Source organism: Chrysochloris asiatica, unplaced genomic scaffold, assembly GCF_000296735.1.
Source record: "Chrysochloris asiatica unplaced genomic scaffold, ChrAsi1.0 scaffold00007, whole genome shotgun sequence".
Lineage (NCBI taxonomy): Eukaryota > Metazoa > Chordata > Mammalia > Afrosoricida > Chrysochloridae > Chrysochloris > Chrysochloris asiatica.
Window position 1 is genome coordinate 7,190,383 of NW_006408525.1, and position 20,463 is coordinate 7,210,845.

Below are 20,463 nucleotides of genomic sequence, written 5' to 3' on the forward strand. Positions count from 1 at the left end.
TAACCACTACGCTACCAGAGAGTGACTAAATATTCAGAAGTAGTCTGTCTCTCCTTCTTCCTAGTCTGTCTTTGTTTGGAAGCTCATCTGAAACCTTTCCATCATGGGTGATCCTGCTGGTATTTAAAATATCGATGGCATAGCTCCCAGAATCACAGCAACCTATAAGACACTGCAGTATAACAAACTGACAGATGAGTGGTGGATTATACATCATATTTATATTGAATTATTTTTAACAAAACATTTTATTTTCATTGATCATTTATAGGTTACTTTATTCTGATATTTTTGTTCCCTGCTTTACTATTGAGGATTTGATTTTTAAAACCTTACTTGTGCTGATAATTATAAACATTATTTGAAAGAAAACACCATGCCAGTTTACTAATTCACCTTACTGTTAATTTTCTTCCACATAATGTTTTCCAAGTACTCCTGCTCTTGCTGTTTGTGGAAAAAACAAGTTAAGGAATTGTTGCAAACTGGTGTAGTGCTGTAGAATAAGTACTGGACTGCTAACAGCATGGTTGATGGTTCAAACCCACCAGTTGATCTTTGGAAACCGTATACAGTACAGGGTTGCTATGAATTGAAATGGACTTGATGGCATTTAACAACAATGACATTAAAAGAATTAAGTTGATTTCGTATTGACATTGTGTCTTTGTAATTTGACTCTTTGTTACTTAATTCTAATACAGATACATCAAGAAACCTGGAATTTCATGAAATCCACAGCACAGGGAATGAACCGCCTTTGCTGATTCTGATTGGCTATAGTGATGGCATGCAGGTCTGGAGCATACCTGTAAGTATGAAGGAGGTGGAATTCCAGCATATTACACAGATCTTCCCAGTTGCTGTGTCAGAGCAGAAATGTGCTCCTTAGAATTTTTAGTGGCTGATTTACCTTAAGTCAATTGCTATACTTCTATTCTGAGGCCCCTCTCTGTGGACTTGAACTGCCAAATTAGCTTAGATGAAATTTGATGATACTTTGAGTAGGGTTCCTGTCATTTATTTCACAAGCAATTGTTATAACAGAAATATCACAAGGGTATGGTTTTAGCAACAGAGATTTATTCTCTCACAGTCTTTAGGAGGCTAGTGTGAACTCTGGGTTCTTTCTGTCAGCCCTGGGTACAGACCTTTGTCTTCTTGCAGCATCTGTAGGTCCCGCATTCCTTGGAAATTTTTCATGTGTCTTGGTATCAGTCTTCCCCTAGGTCTAGGAAGCTTCACAGTGCTCCTACTGGCACATTATATCCTGTTACATCATGGGCGATCATCGTGTAACTGCCACATCACATCATTACATACTGAGAATCATTGCCCAGCCATGCTGATACGTATTTTGGGGGGACACAATTCAACCCATGACAAGGGTTTTCATTGGCTCATTTTTCAGAAATAGATCACAGGCTTTTCTTATGAGGCACTAGTGGGGTTCTACCACTCAGCGATTCCAATATTTGTCCTTTGTGATTGAGTAATTTCCCTCAACTTAGTGTCCTCCAGGTTTATCCATATTGTGAGGTGTTTTGCAGATTCTTCGTTATTTTTCGACATTGCATACTGTTCCATTGTGTGGATGCACCAAAGGTTATTTAACCATTCTTTTGTTGATGGGCATTTAGGCTGTCTCCATCTTTTTCCTGTTGTCGATAGTACTTTGATGAACATGGGTATTCATATATCTGATCGTGTCACAGCTCTTAAGGATATATATCAAGTAGAGGGATTGCTGGGTCATGTAGTAGTTCCATTTCCAACTTTTTGAGAAAGCGCCATACTCTTTTCTACTGTGGTTCCACCATTTTACAATCCCACAGGCAGCGTAGGAGGGTCCCAGTCTGTCTACACTCTCGCTAGCATTTGTTGTTTTCTGGTTTTTGGAATTGTTCTATTAATGCTAGACTAAGGTATACAGGGTCGCTATGGGTCGGAACCGACTCGATGGCACATAACAACAACAACAACAAGGTGATATCACATTGTTGTTTCAATTTTCATCTCTTAGTGGTGGTGTAGGATAAAGCTCTGGACCGCAAGGTTGGTTTGAACCATAAGGTTGGTTGTTCAAATTCTCCAACCTCGCCTTAGAAACCCTATACAGGGTCACTATGAGTTGGAATTGACTCGATGGCACTGAACAACAACAATGGCTAATGATTGTGAGCAGTTTTTCATATGTTTATTGGCCTCTTGATTGTCTTCTTTGGTGAAGTGTCTTCTGGTATTTTTAAAGTGGATTATTTGTCTTCTTGTGAGGATTGAAGTCCTCTATAAATTTTGGAGAGTAGTTCTTTGTCTGATATTTTGTTGCCAAGCATTTTCCCCAGGCTGTGGGTTCATTTTTTACTCCTTTGGTGAAGTCCTTTGACAAACATAAGTGTCTAAATTTTAGGAGGTCCCAGTCATCCATTTTGTCTTCTATTTTATGTGCTTTCAGTTATGTTTGCTAGTGTATTTTTGCCACGTATCAGAGCTCGTAAGTTTGTCCCTACTTTTTCATTGATGATCTGTATTTTTGTTATTGTTTAGTGCCACCGAGTAAGTTCTGACTCATAGTGAACCTATATAGGCTTTCCAACGAGTGGCTGTTGAGTTTGAACTGCCAGCCTTGCAGTTCAAACTGACTTGTGGTTGAGTGCTTCTCCTATGGTCCCACACCAGGACTCTTTTTTACATTTAGGTCTTTAATCCGTGTTGAGTTCAATTTTGTATGTGGTGTGAGATAGGGGTCTTGTTTCATTTTTCTGCAAATGGATTTCCAATTTTGTTAGCACCATTTGTTGAGGAGACTATCTCCTCACCATTTTAGGGCATTTTGGCCCTTTGTCAATGATCAGCTGACCTTAGTTGGATGGGTTTACTTTCCTTTTCTCAATTATGTACCATTGATCTATGTATCTTTCGTTGTACTGGTTGTTGGTTTTGAGATCTGAAAGAGAGACCTCCTACTTTGTTCTTTTTTTATTTTTTTTTAGATTATGCTCTGCTTATCTGTGGTCTCTTTCCTTTCCATATAAAGTTAATGATTAGTTTTTCCATTTATTTAAACAATGGTATTGGAATCTGGATTGGGATAGTATAATGTATATAGATTTAAGTAGTGTTGACATTTTCACAATGTTAAATCCTCCTATCCATGAGCAGGGTATATTCTTCCATTTCTGTACGTCTTTTGTGGTCTCTTGTGGTTTTCTTTATATAGGTCTTTTGATTCTCTGGTTAGATTTATTCCCACGTATTTAATCTTTTGGGTAGCTATTATAAATGGTATTGTTTTTCTGATTTCCCTTTCAGAACTCTATTTATTGGCTATAGGGATCCACGGATTTTTGTATGTTGATTTTGTTTCTTGCCACTTTGCTGAATCCATCGATGAGTTCCAGTAGTTTTCTTACATAGTCTTTGGGATTTTTAAAGTATAGCATTAAATTATCTGCAAATGGAAAGTTTTATTTCTTCTTTGCCAATTTGGATGCCTTTAATTTTCCTTTCTTACCTTGTAGTTCTGGCTAAGACTTCCAGCCCAGTATTGAATAGGAATGGTGGTAAAGGACGTCCTTGTCTGATTCCTGTTTGTAAGAGGAATGACTTCAGTTTCTCACCATTGAAAGTAATGTTAGCTGTTGTTTTTCATATATGCCCTTAATTATGTTGAGGGATTTCCTTTCTATTTCTATTTTTTTATATGTTTTTATCAGGAATGAGTGCTGGATTTTATCAAATGCCTTTTCTGTATCAATTGATATGATCACCTGTGTGTTTCCTTTGTTTCATTTATTTGGTGGATTATAGTGATTGTGTTCCTAATATTGAACCATTCATGCATACCTGGTATGAATCCCTCTTGATCATGATGTTGGTGTTTTTTGATATATTGTTCTATCTGGTAGGGTTTTGTTGAGATATTTTGAATGCATTATGTTCATGAAGGATATTGGTTTATAATTTTCTTTCTTAGTGATGTCTCTGCCTGTTTTGTTATGGCTTGTTTTCTAAAACGAGTTCTGACATTTCCCATCCTTTTCTGTATTTTGGAATAATTTGAGTAGAATTGGTGTCAGCTCTTCTCTGAATATTGGGTAGTATTTACCAGTAAAGACATCTGGGCCTAGACTTTTAAAATTGGGTGTCTTTTGATGACTTGATCAAACTCTTCTTTTGTTATAGGCCTATCAAGTGTTCTACTTCTGCCTGTGGTAATTTAGGTAGGTCGTGTGTTCCTAGAAATTTGTCCATTTCTTTTAGGTTTTCAAATTTGTTGGAGTACAATTTTTCATAAGGAGCCTTGGTAGCATAATGGATTATGATTTGGGCTGCTAACCAAAAGTCAATAATTCAACTCTACTAGTCACCAGGCTGGAGAAAAATGAGGAATTCTGCTCCTGTCAAGAGTTACAGCCTTGGAAACCCTATACAGGTTCACTAGTAGTCTGAACTGGCGGCATGGCACATAATCACCACCACCACAGTTCTACATAGTATTTTATTTTATTATTAGCCTTTTTATTTCTTTTGGTTCTGTTGTGACTGTTCCCAAAGCTGCTCACAAAGGTCCAAATGGTGGCTCTGTGTCTGGCCAATGTTCACCAGTCAGTCTTCCTCTCTCGGCGTCCCTGCTCATCTTCTCCTCCCTGCAAGTGCTCAGTCCACTTCTCTAACCTTTCTTCTGAAGTTCAGGGTTCCAGGATTTTTATCTGTGTCTGTTTTATTTGCGTCTCGTATCTTTGCTGTAGAGAGTCTGTGTAGTGCTTCTGCCTAATCCACCATCTTACACGAAGAGTCAACGTTATTCTTAAAACATTTATAAGCAGACATACTGTATTAGAGCTAATGAATGTCAACATTCTCGGTGTGGCACTGTAGGATAACACTGGACTGTGAACCACAAGGTTGGCAGTTTACTCCCACCAACTGCTACTCAGAAACGTTGTACTAGGTTGATATAAGTCGGAACCAACTCAATGGCACTTAACAACGGAAGTCAGAATGTTCTTGAAAATTTGACCTCAGTGACAAAAAGATTATTAAAGTAGCAAATACTTTGGACTGTATAACCCTTTAACATTTTTAGTAAAAGAATAATTTATTCTTTAATAAATCTCTTAAGGTGAAATTTGGCCTTCCATTCTAACTATATAATTCATTAACACATTATTGAATATTTAGGATTGGAGTTTTGGATGTTTACGTTTTCAAAAGCTTGGCTTTGTAGAGGTAGAAGAACCCTCAATTTTGACCTGTGTTGTTGTCAGTTTTCAAGGCCCTCCAGGATTCTTTATCATTTAAGTATCTAGCCAGAGACACCCGGCATAAAGGATTTTTACAATAGGGCAGTTTTTTTTCCCCTACCAAGAGAAGTAATTATAGGTTGTGATCAGAAGAAAGACTTTTGTAAGTGTAACGTTTTCTTATTAATGTACACTAAATTTTGCTCTGTGATGCTGTATGTTGACAGAATTGAAGGCAGAAAGAATGCTCGAGCTGTGACAGAGGTTGAGAGCTGTGTGATGGGGCTGCTGACTGCAGTGAGCACATCTCCTGGATGCCACTCAGCCTGCTTTAATTGCCCTCTTGTTTTGCTTGTAATTAGAGGTATTACTGTGAATAGATTTAAGGCTGACTTGTGTTAAACTCTGAATAATTTGAAGTTTTTATTCTGCCTTATTCCTAGATTCTTTTTGTTTTTTTAGAGTTTTTATTGTGAATTGAGTATAAGCATGGAATGCGTCAGGAATGTGCATATTACCCTGGTGCAGGGTCATTGCTGATCTCTGTCTCGTTCCAGTTTCAGCCTATGTGCTGTCAAAGTAATCACTCTCTAGATTGTATTTTGAGAGGTTTGAAGAATCTTTTTTCATGGAATTTCATCCTTGACTTGAAATCAGCCATTAAAAACCCTATGGTTTAATCTGATGCACATGAGGTTGGTATAAATTGGAATTTACTTGATGTCAACTGTTTTTTTTTTTTTTTTTTTAGCTGTATACCATTGTAGAAGTATAGTTCTATGTGTATTGTTTCAAAAACTTAGAGGCCATCTGGGTAAACAACCTTTTTTGTGTTCTGTTGATTGAGCTCTGCTATGTGCAAAGAGCTTTATATCCACCTTATCTTGACTAATATATACTGTGAAGTGGTCATTATTCCATTTTACAGTTGGTAAGGTCACACAGCTATTAAGAGGTGGAACTGGAATTCCAAGCCAGTTCTGACTTTAGATTCAGTGTCTGTGAACTAAGAGCTATGCTGAATCACAACCCAAATGTGATGGCAGAAGATGTGTCATGCAAATAATTTGGTGATTTAATTTTGGTTTTAATTTTAAAAGTTCAGGATGTACTTTCAAATGTTCATCCCATGAGTCCTACCCATTACTCAGTCTACACTCTTAAAATTTATCACCAGTAATTTATTCAGTAGTCATTTAAATGTTATCATATGCTAGGCATTGGGAAGATAATGTTGGTCAATCTAGAAATACTACTGACTCTAATGGATTTTTTGAAACTGTAATTCATATTTCCTTTTGAATAAGTGTGGGTGGACAGAAAGTCAGTTTACGTCTCGACCAAAGCCTTGTGTTTGCATCTATTTTGTGCTGCATAGGGTTCCTTTCTGTTGATTTTACATAACTGACCAATTTGTGATCTCAGATTAAGAAGATCAACATATTTTGGTTAAACATTTTTCTTTAATTGCCTGTCTGCTTATGAAGTACCCAAATACCTGAGGTTTAGGTGGCTTTTGGAAATATAGTTGAGTTACCTCTGAAGCAGGGCTGTGCAGAAGTAGTTTCTCCATTACCCAGTGTCCATCTCTTCACCCATCTCTACTTTGTAGATGAGGTGGCTTCAGGAAAACACCAGCTTTTCATGTTTTCTCACGGTGTCAGACTACTACTTATAATGTTGTTGTCAAGTGCCATCGAGTTGTTTTTGACACATAGTGGCTCTGTGTAGGATTTCTCAGGAGCAGCTGGTGAGTTTGAACCTCCAACCTTGTGGTTCAACACAATCTTGTAGTCCAGTGCATTGTCCTGCAGTGCCACAGGACTCCTATGAGATAGGTACTATTACTTAATTTTTTTTCTCCAGGTTATGGCAAAGGGTGTAGTTGTTAAGTGCCGTCAAGTCATTTCTAGTAACACTGTAAAGGGTTTCCAAGGAGTGCCCAGTCAAAGATGTGCAGCCAGAATGTTCCTGAAGTCAAGATGGTACTTGAGATATGTTGTCAGGAAGGAACAATCATTGGAGAAGAGCATCATATTTGATAAAGTGGAGGGTCATCAAAAAAGAAGAAGACCCTCAATGAAGTGGAATGACACATTGGCAGCAACAATAGGCTTCAGTATAACAACAATCGTGAGGATGGTGAAGGACCAGGCAATGTTTTGTTCTGTTGGAGCATAGGCTTACTTGGAATATGAACCGACTCTACAGCACCTAGCCCCAGCCACCTCCATCGGTAACCTGTTGTACGGTTATAGGGCCGAGTAGAAGTGCCCCTAGTGTGGTGATCTTTATGGACACAGACTGCTGAATCTCTCTTCCTCAGAGTGGCTGGGGAGTTCAGAACAAAGACAAGTACTTAATCACTGCACCACTATCTAGGGCTCCTTAACAATAACAACTTGGGAACTAATACCACATGTTTGAAGCTCTACTGTAGCTTCAGTTTCTTTGAACCAGTAGAATACTGAAATGCATTTTGGTGATTGTTGGCTGATAAGTAAGAAAATGATCCTTTATAGAGCTCAGTAGCCAAAAGAAACCCCACATAATTTTTGACTGGTGAACAAAGTTTATAAACAGTTTTACAGTGAAAATACGAATACCTAGCCAATGATTAAACCATTAAACTTTTACGACCCTTATTTTATCTCATTTATCTCATTTGTATATCCATCATACTTAATTCAGCATACAGTCCCATCTCCAGATTCAGTCAGTCACAGATTCAGTCAACCATGGCTCATAACCCAGAAACCTGTCAAGCTAAAGAATGTGATCATCATCCAAAAAATTTTCCCTGTGCAATAATTGGGACTATTCCATTTATTGTCGCCTTGCCAAACAGAAGCAGCCACTTTCCTGATTTATTTTCCACTATACATTAATTTTTTCTGCTCTAGAACTTCCTATATCATTATATGGAGTCCTGGTGTGGCGCTGTAGTATAAGCACTTAACCACAAGGTTGATTTGACCACAGGTCAGCGGTTCAGACACACCAGCCCTCCTTGACAATCCTATACAGAGTTGCTATGGATTGAAAATAAGTCTATGGCACTTAACAACAACACAACATAAAGCTTCTTTTATGCTGTATAATAATTGTGCATTTTAATACACTTGTTGTTGTTATGGATGGCTAAGTTGGTTCTGACTCATAGTGACCCGGTTCTCCTGTAAAAGTGGCTGGTGGATTTGAACTGTTGACCTTGGGGTTAGCAGTTGAGTGGTTATCCTACAGCACCACCAGTGTGCCCTTTCAGTACATCTACTCCTGGTTATTGACTTGGTTAGGTTCCAAAGACAAAGTTGTTAATATAAAAACTGGGCATTAAGTGAACATGGAGGGTGATTATATCATCGTGCGACTATCAGATTACATCATAGTACGACTGTCAAATTACATCATTATGTAATAGCCAAACCTCTGAGACTCATGGCCCAGCCAAGCTGACACCTAATCTTAACCATCACAGCCAGTGCTTACTCTCACCTTCCAACTTGGTGCTCCTTACTACTAGGTATATGATGTTAATGTGCAAAACAGGTAATCGATTTTTTACTATTGTCATAAATGTGAATTGTCAGATAACGAGGTGAGGTATAATTTGTTCCTTTTTATTAATGAGCAGTGTTCCAGTGTATGCATTTGAGTAGTATGTCTTATTGGTGAACAACTGGACTGTTCCCATCTTTGGGCTGTTCCCATTCTTGTGGAAGTCTTTTTTGTAAACCTATATGTACTCCCTTCTCTTAGGTCATTGCATTAGAATGCAATTGCTATTTCATGGGATAGCGTCTGGTGTGGTGCTGTAGGATAGCACTGGACTACTAACCACAAGGTAGGCACTTCAGACCACCCGCTGTTCCTCAGAAACCCTATTCATAGTTGCTATGAGTCAGAACCAACTTGAGGGCACTCAACAACAACATAACAAACGTCCACATTGTTTTCTAAAATGCATGCGCCATTTTACATTCCCACCAATAGCTGAGAATTTCGTTTGTTCTACAGCTTCACCAGCATTTTTTCCATTTTGATGAATGATACCTACCTCATTGAGGTTTTAATTACTTTTTCCTTGATGACTAAAGATGTTCAGCACTTACTCATGTGTTTGTTGGCCATTAGTGCTTCTTATATAAGTTAATTACCTGCACAGTTTTTTTCCCTTTATTTTCTTTTAAAAAATTGAGTTTTGCAGTCATTGGAGGATTTTGGTCAGAGGTAGACAGTGCTGTCTCTTACAGAAATAGGAAATGTATGACATGGAGCAGATTTGGGTGGAAAGATAGTGAGCTTGGTTTTAAATAGTTCTCAACATGTGGACTATGAACTAGTGTTGGTCCAGAAACTGGTGACAGTCAGTGAATGAATTGTTACTAAGAGTCCTGGTGTGGTGCTGTTGGATTAGCACGAGACTGCAAGGTGGGTGGTTCAAAACTACTAACTGTTACTTGGAAATATTAAACAGGATTGCTGTGAGTCAGAAACTACTCGGTGACATTTTACAACAAGACAAGGAGGGAGATACAGAAAACGAGACTAAGCTTTTGAGTCATGTAGCTACTTTCCAGTGTATGCCTGCTAAAATTAAGGGTTTGTAGTTTGCAAAAATACCTGATTGTGCTAGATTGCACATTAAAAAAGCAAAACTATGTTTAAAGAAAGGACAGAACGTGTCCTTCATAAAAAAAAGATTTGACAAGAATCTTGGTGTGACTCTGTAGGATAAACACTTATCTGCTAACTAAGAGGTTTGCAGTTCAAATCCACCAGCCGCTCCTCAGAAACCCTATATACAAGGTCGCTATGAGTTGGAACTGGATTTGGCGGTACTTAACAACAACAACAATAGCAACAGGTCATCCAGGGGGTGTTGTTGATAACAGCAACTATGTTTTACATTTTGTACAAGTCTGTACTGTGGGGGAGCTTCAAACGTTTATGGAAAAAAGAAACTCAAAGATAATGGAATTTTCCCATGAACTTTCTGAAGCCCCCTCGTATTTTGTTTAATACAAATAATATCCCAATGATTATTAACATTTTAGAAGTTGTTATACGCTCAGTGGGGCTGGAAGGGGATGTAGAAGTTTGAAGGAGATTTGAATTGCAGACTGAGGAATAGGACTTAAAACTTTCCACCAGCCACAGAGATTCATTAAAATCTGTTCCCCAAACAGATTTTAATGAAGATTGATTTTTGTGGTGGCAGCTGTACAGGGAGAAAAGAAAGGATTAGGAGGCCGGTTAGGTGCCAGGTTTAGCACTGTCTTAAGTGTTAGGTGTTGAGAGGCTGAACTAAATTGCTTGTTAGGAGAGCTTTACAAACATTTTAAACTGTTAAGACAGGGAAGAGGAAGAGTCAAAGATGTTTCCATTTCCAGGGTCTTGACCTGGGATTGGTACTTCCTTTAATAGAATTTGACTATTGAATTTAGATTTCAGTTATGTTAAAAATTACAGAAGGGAAAATGCACACTATGCTGTGTATTAGATGTGTTAACAGATTCTAACTGAAAATGTTAATGAATACAAACCTCAAGATAGTACCTTTATAAAGATCATGTTTTATTAAATACTATTTTTTACTATTAAAATGACTGTTTAGTTTTCTCATATTCTTTTCAAATGCTTAATATTTAAAAGAATAATCCCTGAAAATGTATTCATTTTCGTTTCTAGATGTTGGTAGTTGAAATGCTTGCAATATACAATGTAATTTGTTCTTAAAAGTCAGCATTTTGAGTGCTTTCTTGAGCTTTGCATACACTTCAAAAATGTGACACTAGGTGTCGCTAATACATTGAGTTAAGAAAAGTGCAGCTATTTATTCTTTGAAAGGAAAGGAAGTACCCGTATTTGTCTTTTAGTGCAAACATGCAATGCATATTTGAGGTAAATACCTCTCAGTCTATTATTTTTTAGAAGTTGGGTGCCATTAGGTCTTGTTATGTTACGATTGTTATCCAGGGAGACAATTTTTTATGGGTTCTATGGGGAGCAATATAGCGTCAGGGATTTGGGTACCCTTGTAAGGAGAGAAAGTTTGAATATGGAGCTGTGTTAGTTTCCTAGGGATGATGTAACAAGTACAATTGGCCCTCAGTAAGTATGGGTTCCACATGGTGGAATATTGGGGAGGAGGTGGGCAATTACATGATTAAAGCATCTCTCAAAGGCGAGAGGGAGCTTAAAGTGCTATTTACATATAGAAGCCATATATTCTGAGGTGGTGGTGCCATGGAGTCAGTTCCGACTCAGTGACCCTGTACAGGATTTCTGAGGCTGTAAATCTTTACGGGAGCAGAAAACCTCATCTTTCTCCTGCGGAACAGCTGGTAGTTTCGAACTGGTGACCTTGAGTTTCGCAGCCCGATTCATAACCACCACGCTACCAGAGCTCTTTTATATACTGAGGGCCAACTGTATTTCATTGGTTCTGATTCATACTACCCTCTATAGGGTTTCCGAAGAACGACTGATAAGTTTGAACCCCTGATCTTGTGCTTCAAACCCAAGTGCATTATCCTGCAGGGCCACATCAGGACTTCTGACCTTACATTGTATTAATGATTATAAGTAATCTAGAGGCTATTTAAAGTAGACAGGAAGATGTACATAGACCATGTGTAAATACTACATTGTTTTGCATAAGGGACTTGAGCCTCTGTTGATTGGGGTACCCTGTAGGGGTCCTGCTGATACTGAGGGATGACTGCACCATAAACTAAGTGGTTTAGAATAACAGAACTATATTATCTAACAGTTCTGGAGGCTAGAAATCCAAAATCAAGGTGTCATCAAGACCATGTTCTCCGAAGGCTGTGGGGGAAGATCTTCCATTGAACTTCCTCACAGTCCTGGGCATTTTATTTGCCACCTTCTGCCTCTTGTCTGCACATGGCCAGCTTCAGTCTCTGTTTATCTTTTTATAAGGACATGAGTCATATTCAGTTAGGGCCCACTGACTCTACTGTGACCTCATGTTAACTAATAAGATCTTCAAAGAGTATTTCCAAACAAGGTCACATTCATAGGTACAAGAGGTTAGGATTTCAACAGGGCTTTTTTGAGGACACAATTCAACCCCAAACAAGAACACAGTCCAAAAATTGCCTTTATTTAGAATAGGACCTTGTTTTGATCTGGACTCATTGATAAAAGAAGCAATGGAACTTGGTGTCTTTAATCATATGGAGTGGAAGGACACTGGGAGTCAGGGAGAAAGGACGAATAAAGTTGAAATACGTCTGTAATCCACCTGTGCCAGAGGGGAGGGGTATAAAATATATTCTGTATTGAACCCCAGAATTACCACTGTGGAGGACTTACACCTGAAATTTAATTTGTTCATTGTGTTCTCATAATGGTTTATTTATTGATTTTTTTTTTTATTTGACACAGACTGTTTAAATTTAGTATTGTAAATTGACCATTTTTGTGTTTGAAATATTTTTTATGTTTTTCTACTTTGAAACAAGATATTCTTAGGGCACAGCTAATCTTTGAGACTGTGAAAGATATTTTTTATTTTGCTGTAAATTTTATTGTGTATACATATAGGAAAGCACATAAGTGTTAAGCATGCATTGTTGTTGCGAAGTGCTGTCGAGTTGGTTCTGACCCATAGCGACCCTGTATAGATAGGGTTTCTGAGGAACAGCTGGTGAGCTTGAACTGGCAACCTTGCAGTTCAAAAGGCTTTGCAGTCTTGCACATTAACCCACAGCACCACACCAGAACTCCTAAGTATACATAGAGTTTGATAAATTTTTATGTATGTATATAACCTTTTAACTGTCATCCAGGTTGATATATAGAATGTTTCCAGATCTTTTTTTCTAGTCATCTGTTTCATAAAAGTTGGAACTCCAGGTATGGTGCTGTGGGTTAGTACGCGGGACTGCACAGTCATTTTGAACTGCAAACTTGACGGTTCAAGCTCACTAGCCAATCAGCCACTCCTCGGAAACTCTGTACAGGTTCACTTTGGGTTGGAACCAACTCAACGGCACTTAACCTCAAATGATAATAGTTAATACAGGATGTACTCTTAGGTTTAACTTCTTTCTTCTAGCATAACTGTGAGATTCAGACATATTATTATGTGGAGCAGTAATTTGTTCTTGTTTTAGCTGTGTAATATTATATCATATGATTTATCATCTTTAAAAAAAAATTCACACCACTGATACACATTTTGGTTGTATTCAGTTTTGAGTATATGAATAAAGCAGCTCTGAACTTTTTCATATGTCTTTTGGTGAGCAGGTACACTCATTTCTCCTGGGTGTAAACCTAGAAGTGGAATTGCTAGGGTAGGTATACATTGAACTTTAGTAGATGCTCTCAAACAGTTTTCCACAGTGGTTTTGCATACATCAGTACCGTCTGAAAGTTCCATTTGCTTCTCATTCTCCTCAGTATCGGTATTGTCAGTCATTTTAATTTTAGCTGTTCTGCTGCATGTATGTTGGGATTTCATTATGGGATTTTTGAAGGATTTTTATTTTATAGTGACTTCACACTTTAAGAAAAAACGTGTACCCTTTACTTAGATTCACGAGTTATGGGCATTTGATTTATCAATATTTTTTCAATGTTTGTTTTTATGTATATTGTTTTCTGAACGATTTGTAAGTTGGCAAAATCATGTCTCCCTTTTCCATAAATAATTCTTCATTCATTTCCTAAGAACAAGTAAATCAGATGATAGAACTGTAGCACAATGATCCTAATCAGGATCTTTACATTTGATCCAGTATTGTTAGGCACCATTGAGGCCCCACGTTTCACAGAACAAACCATTGCTTGGTTCTGTCTCATCCTGACACTAGTAGGTGTGTTTGAGCATATTGGTCAGCCACTCGTCGCATTGAGGGTCTTACTCTCTTTTTGCTGACCCTGCACTTTACTAAGCCTGATGTCATTCTGCATGTCCCTTCTGATAACATGTCCAAAGTACATCCTCGGGTCTAAGAAGCATTCTTCCAAAACAAATGTGTTCATTCTCTGGCTGTCTGGTATAGCCAATATTCTTCACCAATGCCATAGTTGACAAAAGGCCTTCCTTTTGTCTTATCCAGCATGTTGTTGTTGTTATTAGCTGCCATTGAGTCAGTTCCGACTCACAGAGACCCTGTGCACAACAGAATGAAACCCATCTACATTATTGGTTTTTTTGGTGATTGAGCACCATGGCTTGGGTCAGGCACATCAGTGATACAGGGGCTTCAAAAGTTTGTGGGAAAATTCCATTATCTTTTCCTTATAGAAACTTTTTGAAGCCCCTAGGTTCATTTATGTAACTTATGGTCCATACTCAAATTTCATCAGTTGTTCTGAAGTCCTCTGTATGTTGTCGTTGTCAAGTGCTGTTCGTCAATCCGACTCATAGCAACCCTGTATAGGCTTTCTAAGGAGCAGCTGGTGAGCTTGAACTGCCTACCTTGTAGTTCAAACCAACTTTACAATCCAGTGCATTAACCCATAGTGCCACACCAGGACTCTTTCAGTCTTAAGGTCGGTGTGAACCACTAGGTTGGCTGTTCAAACTCATCAGCCATTCCTCGGAAACCCTATACAGTGTCGCTGTGAGTTGGAATTGACTTTTTGTCACTTAATAACAACAACAACAATAACAACAGGATCCAATCCAGGGTTTTAAACTTTTAATTTAGTGTATCTTTAGTCTGTGTTAATGTTGGATCAGTTCTTCAGTCTTTCTTTGTTTTCCTTGACTTAGATTTTTATAAAAAGTATTGGATTTTTGTGGATGTATTTGGCTACTTTTTTTCATATAAGATTCAGGAATTTTTTGTTGTTGTTTTGTTTTGGCAGAAATACCACTGAAATGATATTAGGATGCTCATTATATTTCCCCCATCTTGGTAATGTTAGGTTTGGTGTTTTTTTAAAATATATAGTTATTGTTGTTAAGTGCCATCAAGTCAGTTCTGACTCATAGCAACTCCTGTACAGTGTTTCCCATGAAACACACACACACACGAGTAAGTAAAAACGTATTACTACTAGAGTTCCAATTCCTACATGCATAGGTTTATTTCAAACAAAATGTATTTAAACATATGTCTGCATTCAGTGGATGAAAAGTTCTTTCAGTAATATATACTTGTCTTAGTTGAGAGCAAAAGCTTCACATTTAAAATTTTTGGTTAATAAAGGTTTCTATGATATTGTAGCAGTACTTTTTAACTCACCCATGTTTTCTATGTGTGTTGCTGTTAAATGCTATCAAGTAGATTTCAAGTCATAGCGACCCTGTATAGAGTTTCTGAGGAGAAGCTGGTGGGTTTGAAATGCCGACCTTGTGTTCTAAGGCCAGTGGGAATCCTTCAGTGCCACTAACCACAAAGTCAGAGGTTTGGATCTACTAGCTGCTCCTCAGAATTCCTATACAGGGTCACTATGGCACTTAACAACAACAATGGCATGATGTTGAGCACCTGTTCATACCTTTAGTTGCTGTCTATATAACGTCTCTTCATACCTTTAGTTGCCATCTATATAACATCTGTATAATGAAGTTTCTTTTAGGATTTTTGCCCACTGTTAAGTTGGTTTGTCTTTTAATTGTTGAGTTTTATGAGTTCTTTGTATATTTTGGATGTGTGTTCTTTACTGGGTATGTGTTTTGTTGGTATTTCCTCCCAGTCTATAGAGTTTTAAAAATTAAGATTAAACATGCATACCATAAGAGGTAGAAATCTCAGCTGATAGATAGCTCATTGACGTTTTGCCTGTGTCCATGTGGTTTTGTGTAATTCTGTGCCTCAGATGTGTGTCTGAATAACAGCCGCTGGGAGCACGGTGTAGTCCACTCACACCGTCTCCTAGGTAATGACTGTTCTGGTCAGAGATTTGCTTTGCCTCTATTGACTTCCATTTAAATAAAAAGAACCACATAATATGTACTCTTTTATTCATGTATGTATCTTTTTGTCAACTCATTTCTTAGATTCATTCATACTCTGTATTTTTCACTTTTATCTATGTATTTTGTTCCACTGTTGGATATACCATTTGTTTATATATTCATCTTTTGATGAACGACTTGCGTCGCTTCCAGTTTTTTATAGATAGCTTTTGCGAATATTCTTATAGATGCATGAACTTTGTGTGTGTGTGGTGTATGTATAGACACAGAATTGGAATGACTGGGTCACAGGGTAGGCATATGTTGAGCTTTTTAAGAAATTGTGTAAGAAGTTTTCAAATTGGTTCCATTATATACTTCTAATAGTAATATTTGAGAGTTCCACTTGCTCTAATTTCTGCTACCGTTGGTATTTTTCATAATTTTAAATCATCTTGTTAATCTTACAAGTTAGTGTGATAGCTGTATGATTGCTGTTAAGTGCCATGGTGTCTGTGTCTGTTAGACTCATAGCGACTCTTAACAGGGCTTCTGAGGCTGTAAATCTTTGCGGGAGCAGAAAGCCTCATCTGTCTACTGCAGAGTGGTTGCTGGGCTCGAACTGCCAACCTTGTGATTTGCAATCCAGTGCCTGTCCTTTGGAGCCACTGAAAATTTGACTTCTATTTAATATAGCTCGTTTCTCCTTGCAAAATGATCTTTAATTAACAGGTTATATCAGGATAGGTTTAATAATACCAATAAAATGTAACAAACGCAGTCTTTTAAAAGTGGGAAAAGGATACATATGCCAAATTGGCTTATCTTCGGCACTGTCTTCTTTTTCTTTTTCAGTTGGACACCTATTCAGCAGGTAATAAAATTGTGAGCCATAGGGAATCCAGTTTGTGTGTCTGAGTGATTATGAAGTGTTTATGACAGCTGTGAGGCCAACACTCTCAGTAATGGTGTTGTGTTGATTCCTGAACACCTTCCAGTCTGCCTCCAGGCGTGTGTGTCTGTGTAGTCTGAGTGGTTTTACATTAACATCTACCCTGAGTCAGATCTTTTGACTACAGAAGTGTTGCTTGCAAATGGAAGATACTATTAGGCTTGCTTCAAAGGACTGGACTGATATTTGCATTGGTGACTGCTGAAGTAATGGCTAGGTTTTGAAGTGTAATGTCTAAATCTGTGTTGCATAACGGGAAGAACGTGTGAGTTCAAACTGCTTTTCTTTGATCTTCCTTTCGAAAATCAGACTGAAGGGGAAAGGTTAAAGTAGCCTTAAAATACTCCTCTCTGTGTGCAAAAATTGGAAGTATGAAAATATGATTACAAGTTCCATTCATTATTTGTGTTCTGCGGTTTTCATATTGTTCTTGAAACTCACTTCCTTCTTGCCTCAAATTCTGTATTTTGAACTTAGTGTCAAGACCAAAATACAGACTGGTTTGCAGTTTCCTTTATGTGGTTAGCAAATATCTGTTCTATAAGTTGTTAGTTCTCGCAAATATGCATTTTAGGTGGTTTTTGCGGTTTGCATTTTTTTCTTGCTGGTATACAGAGAGGGTTACACAGATACTGACACTCTGATATTAACTGAATCATTTGTGGTTAGGTAGGCAAAAATAAAACAAAAACTTGTCTCCGTTCTTTTCCTAAATTTTAGGAACTTTCAAAGGACTGCTTTTTGCTGTTAACAATACTTCTCTCAGACTCTGCTATCTTAAGGTTTTAAAAATTGTTGGAGTAGAGCTCTAACTCATAAAATAGCAAAGTGGCAGTAACTTTTTCAGAGAAAAAAAACTTGAGTTTAAAACCTTTTTTGAGTACAGTATATTGAAAAAGCGAGTTTAATGCCTCTTTGGGGCTGGCGAGTTTAACCTTACTAAGTCTGTGATTTTTGTTTGTTTGTTTACTTGTCTCTAAAATGGAGTCCTGGTGTGGTGCTGTGGGTTAATGTGCCAGACTGCAAAGCCGTTTGAACTACAAGGTCAGTGGTTCAAGCTCACCGGTCGCTCCTTGGAACCCCTATATAGGGCCACTATGGGTCAGAACCGACTCGACGGCACTTAAACAACAACAACAAAAATGAATATGTATTACCAGATTGACTCAGATTGATTCTAGAGAGAGGCTATCAGCTTATATTGCGATTGTAATTAGATAAGGTCTTTTGTTGCTTTCGTAACTGAATTCTTTACTATAAGACAATATCGCTCCTTTTCTTCCCAATTAAAATAATTTATTGGAAAAATTCTTTTTAAGGAATTTTTTAAGGAATACAGTTCTGTCTATATGACTAGTCAAAATGAAACTATTAGAAAAGACTCATAATTGTGCAGGAGTCTTGGAGGCTCAGTGGTGAAGCACTCAGCTGCTAACTGAAACGTTGGTGGTTCAAACCCAGCAGCTGCTCCATGTGAGAAAGATGTGGTGATTTCTGTGAAGAATGCAACCTTGGAAAGCCTGCAGGGCCATTCTTCAGGGTCCTAGAGGGTCGCTGTGAGTTGGAATCAACTGGATGATAGCAGTAGATTTCTGGTTTCACACACATGTGTGTATATATTGGTGGTAAGGAAAATATGTTGCAGGTAAAAATATTTGATAAGTATATGAAAGTTGGAATGACTATGGAATATTTGCTAGAGGTTGGAGACTGACTTGGCCTTGTAGGAGTCTGTAGACTAAGTGGGAAAGGATTCACAGATGTGATGCTTCTTGTTACCTTGTGATGGAGGCCTGGTGTGCTGCTATAGGAGAAGCGCTGCACTGCTAAGGTGGAGCTATGAGTTGGAATCAATTCAGTGGCACTTAGGAGCACTGTAGTGTAGTAGTCCTTTACTTGGGTTTATAAAACATAGGACATATTGGTTGGTTCAAGAACTATGTTGTACCAAAAGGTGTCTGTATAATAAATGTATAATACATTTCTATTTATTAAATAACATGCTTTGAGAACACTGGGCCAAGGCTAAGTACCATTAATATTGAAATAATGAGGCTAGACATTTATTCCTGATAATTCAGCTAGGTAATATAGACAGAGTCCTGGTGTGGTGCTGTGGGTTAGCCAGACTGCAAAGCAGTTTAAACTGCAAGGTCGGCAGTTCAAGCTCACTGGTTGCTCCTCGGAAACGCTATTCTGTGGGTCAGAATCAATTCGACGGCACTTAACAACAACAATATAGACTCAGAGTCATGGATTCGTTGATATAACCCCCTTTTTAAAAATTATTATTTACTGAGCTACAACTCTGAACATTCAGACACATGATTTAATCATTGTGGCTGATTTGTTAAATGGTGGTTGTTATGTGCTGTCGAGTTCCAACTCATAAGGATCCTGTATCGGGTTTTTGAGACTATAAATCATTATGGGAGCAGAAAGTCTCATCTTTCTCCAACAGAACAGCTGGTGGATTTTAACTGCTGACCTTGTAGTTTAATTAATGTTTAGCTCGCTATGCCATCATGGCTCCTGCCTTGTTAAATAAATATTATCAAACTCGTATTTAGCAGATTCATATAGGGTAATAAACACTAGGTCAGTTTATTTTCTGCTCTTTAGAATCCATGGTTTTGGGCATAAGAATAGACCTTCTTGTCCCAGGTGGTGGTGGTTATATGCTGCGGAGGTGGTTCTGACTCATAGCGACTTTGTACAGGGTTTCCGAGGCTGTAAATCTTTACAGGAGCAGAAATTGATGCTTATTCCCAGGTGAAGTCAGAGCTGTTATTTATTCATATCTAACAAGAGAACTATGAAATGAAAAGTTTTTTTGAGTTGAAGACATGATGTCCTTGGAATAAATGTGAAGAATTCTTTACCTTTTGTCTTCCATGTCTGTTCATTTAGCCTTCTAATAGCAGCCTTGGAAATAGGTTATTATACACACACACACACACTGTAGATATATATATACAGTGTGCAGATATATATTATAAATAACTACAACTATTTCCAAGGCTGCTGTTAGAATATTAGAAGGCTAAATGAACAGACATGGAAGACAAAAGGTAAAGAAATCTTCACATCCATTTCAAGCATATCTTGTCTTCGACTCAAAAATTCTTTTCATGTCATAGTTCTCTTGTTAGATATGAATAAATAACAGCTCTGACTTCACCTGGAGTCCTAGTGTGGCGCTGTGTGTTAATGCGTCAGACTGCAAGTCGTTTCAACTGCAAGGTTGGTGGTTCAAGCTCACCAGCTGCTCCTTGGAAACCCTATACAGGGTCGCTGTGTATGGGTCAGAATCAACTCGATGGCACTTAACAACAACAACATATATACACTGTAGCCACTTTTAAGAAAAAGCTTTAATT

The 20,463-nt window shown here is 37.9% G+C and overlaps 1 protein-coding gene across 2 annotated transcripts in view; it reads left to right on the forward strand.

Moving 5' to 3' along the window:
* Positions 1-20,463, forward strand: part of BCAS3 (breast carcinoma amplified sequence 3) — a 701,971-nt gene that overhangs the window by 34,519 nt on the left and 646,989 nt on the right. For both annotated transcript variants that reach the window (XM_006832356.1, XM_006832357.1), the window contains exon 5: positions 705-811. In XM_006832356.1, coding sequence (XP_006832419.1) covers positions 705-811 — 107 coding nt within the window. The remainder of the gene's footprint in view (positions 1-704; positions 812-20,463) is intronic.